This window comes from Aplysia californica, unplaced genomic scaffold (assembly GCF_000002075.1).
Source record: "Aplysia californica isolate F4 #8 unplaced genomic scaffold, AplCal3.0 scaffold00420, whole genome shotgun sequence".
Classification (NCBI taxonomy): domain Eukaryota; kingdom Metazoa; phylum Mollusca; class Gastropoda; order Aplysiida; family Aplysiidae; genus Aplysia; species Aplysia californica.
The window spans coordinates 328,324-332,087 of NW_004797690.1; the positions used below are offsets into that span (position 1 = coordinate 328,324).

The 3,764-nt window shown below is 41.1% G+C and overlaps 1 protein-coding gene across 1 annotated transcript in view; it reads left to right on the forward strand.

Moving 5' to 3' along the window:
• Positions 1–1,449, forward strand: part of LOC101849632 (vicilin-like seed storage protein At2g18540) — a 3,421-nt gene extending 1,972 nt beyond the window's left edge. Inside the window, exons 3-4 of the mRNA XM_013085947.2 lie at positions 409–765; positions 1,329–1,449. Coding sequence (XP_012941401.2) covers positions 409–765; positions 1,329–1,449 — 478 coding nt within the window. The remainder of the gene's footprint in view (positions 1–408; positions 766–1,328) is intronic.
• The last annotated feature ends 2,315 nt before the right edge of the window (positions 1,450–3,764 follow it).

Sequence of the window (3,764 nt, forward strand, 5' to 3'; positions counted from 1 at the left end):
TATATATATATATATATACACTTCAGGGAGGTATGTCCGATACGCAGTCTGGTTAAACTAACTTCAGCTCCTCTGGGGAAGCCCTCAGATTTTCAGGGCTTCACCTGGGCACAATATCGTGGAAGTTGTTCATAATGTGTTCGTCCCCATGTTTCTCACACAGACTGGAGCTGTAGCTTTTGACATTATTATGAAAGTTGGTTTGCGGGAGGGTGTTTTCCGTTGATTCAGCGTGGGCAAAAAAAGTAGAATGATCAGGAAGATTTTCCCTATAACTCGGTCTCCTTTCTCCATATTTTGTATGCACATTTCTTACTGTTTGCCCCCGACTGAAATTTACGAGTGAAAATGAAATAAAACCAATGAAGCCATTTCTTAAATTTGTTTACTTCTACATTTTGATTTCAGAGAAAGGCTTAGAAAGTCTAGACAAGAGGGGACTACTGAGCTGAGACAGTCTGCGTCAACCAAGCCACCCAACAGACCCAACAGACTGGTAACACTCGAGGAGGCTGGTCTAGACGAAGAGAGGAGGGCGCTGGCAAGACAGAGACAGGCAAAAAGGAGGCTCAAGATCAAAGCCAGCCCCCAGTTATATCTCATTGAGATGGAGAAGAGGAGGGCAAGATATCAAGCGACAAAAGCACATCGGGCCAGTTTTGTTATTGAAAGCTCCAGCACAGAACAAATACAAAACGTCGAGGTTTACTCTGTCAGAGGCCTGGAGGAAAAATCTGGGCAAAAGCAGGACAAAGGTGACCTTACGTAAGTTAGACTTCGCTTTAAAAAAAAAAAAGCTTCTGTGTCGGCAAGTTCTGTTGACGCCACAATATCGTTTTGCGAGACGGCCAGAAGACAATGTGATACATATTATAACTATAACTGATCTATTTTATGTCAGAAATTCTGAGGACATTCCGTATGATTCTTGCGTGGGAACAGTTTTAAAAACAACTCTTCCACACGTTCAGTTACCAATAGCATTCACATAATGCAAAATGCTAGATCCTTGTAGGACTTTTTTGTTTCTAAATTTGAAGGCCGCCAAGTAAACTATGGTAAGTCATGTTTTTCAAATTTTACAAGAGAGACCAAAAAAACAACAACAACAACCGGATGTTCTTGAAGCGTTTTGGGTGGATAAACTTCATTTTCATAAGGGAGCCTACAAGTGCATGACATTAGGCTCCCTTTTGAAAATGAAGTTTATCCTCCCAAAACGCGTCAAGAAAATCCAATTTTGGTCTCTCCTGTAAGATTTGAAAAACATGACTGACCATAGTTTACTTGGCCGCCCTCGATTAATCAAGTATGTATTTCTAGTTCAGCTCAGGGGACCGGTCAGCATGCGATCCTTCATTCGCTGACCCATCAGATATAAGTGGACAGGAGGAGGAGAGTGTCAGAGTGTCTGGTGAGATCTCAGCCCTGGGAGGAGCAGGGCACTAGTCCACAAAGAATCATTCAATGGCGGGTGGCGGTCTTTGAAATGTAAAATCTAAGTCTGTCAAAAAAGACGTGCCTTTTAACGGGTCATCTGACCCGTCATCATTTTTATCTTAACTGGGATTTTTCTGTTGTTGCTTCTGATCTGGCCAAAGATGATTTTTTTAAATTACCTGTTTGACACGTTGTATGTCGTAAATGTTTCCGTTGGAAGCTTTTGGAATTTGTCAGAAATCTATATCTCAGACATTCTCGGTTCCGACAGTGTCGCAAAAATCTGTTCTTGAAGTTGCTGGTATTATTATACTATGCTGGTATCATATTAAGTAAATTTTCCCCCCAGTTCCATGGAAGGGGGGGGGATGTCTATATCCAGTGTGGACGGAGACTGATTAGCCCTGTGTGCCAAGAGCTGTAAGTTTCCACGTCGTTGGCAACCAAGATAGACACAAGGAGATTCGTGGCAAGACAATGAAGGAATCACAAATCACTTGAGCCCTCTGCTATATATTGCTTAAGGGCTTACATAATGTTGGCATAGAATAGGTTAGTGTACAGTCTATCGCGTTTATTTTTAGATTGCCTACTGTGGGCTATGTTTCGGCAGTCTTCGGCAGGAGCACAATTGAGATGTGCCGTCTTTTTAATATTAATGTACCGCCAAATTCGCTACGAGTGTCGTCATCGTTTGGGTTATCCCCAAGAGCGATTTATTTAGTCAGGTTACCACTGTTGAATATCCCATTATGTTTAGTTAAAGCACGTGGACTTTGGCATGGCATATTAGAGATGTTTTACCACACTATAGACACAGAAGTGACAGTTGCGACGCCAGCAATGACCTTGTTTTTATATAATATTGGCTATCGTTTGTTTCTTGCTTCTTTTATTTCATTATTGTGCTTTACGTCATAGAACACAAACAATTGTGGGCGGCACTGCACGGCCGTGCTCGATGGACGAACCGCGCCTGGTGTTTGGTTTGTTGTCACCAAAGATAGTACATAACAAGATAGTTAAGTTCACTCCTCTCTTTGAGCTTGAGCCAATTAAAAACGTGTCCTCAAAATTCGGGGCGCTCTCTTCGCAAATGCGCACCCTTAGCGAACAGAGTAAACCTACTTGTGTGAAAAAAGCAAAGTGAAACTAATCAGTTTTTGAATAAATTAGAATTCCAATTTCGGAAGAACGCTTTTCTAAAATGGTTAGGCTGACAAAAAACCTCTTCCGGTGGAAGAGGCGACTGTTTTCTTCGTTTAATTTTACTTTAAAATGAGAAGCGAGACGTCTTTAAAATTATTTTGAAAAGCAACTGAAAATCCGCGCTGAACGAACCCGAACAGCGGATGAACAGCAGTCTATCTGCGCATGCAAGGGGGTGCTATTCCTATTCTTCCTCTGGAGAAACGAAAGAGAGCTTCAAAACAAAAACTGCAGCGCCATCTGAAGCAATGAGCGGACTTCCACGGTTACTCTTTTGGCTGAGTGAACTATCTTGTTATGTACTATCTTTGGTGTCACACATCTTGACATCACAAAAGACATCAGAATTGTTCTCTTGAATGTTTAAAGAGTTCATCTATCACAGCCACGTATGCCTTGTGATGGTATTTTATCACCCTGAAATCACAAAATAAACTCGTTTCATCATTCACGTGTATTGTTGTTGTTGTTGTTGTGTGTGTGTGTGTGGTAACCTATCCGTTCGAAATTTTTGGAGCCCCGAAGAGCGTGCTCTTCGCCAGGGCCACCGCCTCCATTTGTTGTTGTTGTTGTTATTGTTGTTGTTGTTGTTGTTGTTGTTGTTGTTGTTTGATCTCAAAGATGCATACTGAGCTTTGTCTCTTGTAAAATGTGACGTCACTCAGTACATTTTATAACCAAAACTAACCCTTTACTACTCACTGTTTTAAATTTTAGTTTTGCCTTATGACATTTCACAGATTTGTGGCGGGTGATTGGAGGGCGACAGTTGTAACTGCCTTGCCAAGGCAGAGCGACGTATCTGCACTTTTGTATGATTTTGAGTTACATCGCGCTACCATTGGAAATATGGGCGTGGTCCTTCAGTTACGTCTTTTTGCCATAGTGAAATGTTTTATTTGTAGTGCAGAGATACGTCTTCCTGCCTACAGCAGGTCTTACTTCTTTACATTCCTTCTGTTGTTTCTGTCTGTTTGTCTGTCTTACTTTTTCCCAGCATCAAATTATCATTATAATATAGTGTAATGCGCATAGAGCCTGCTGTTGAACGGTGATTGATATATGCGCTATACAAATGCTATCTATTATTATTATTATTATTAATTATTATTATT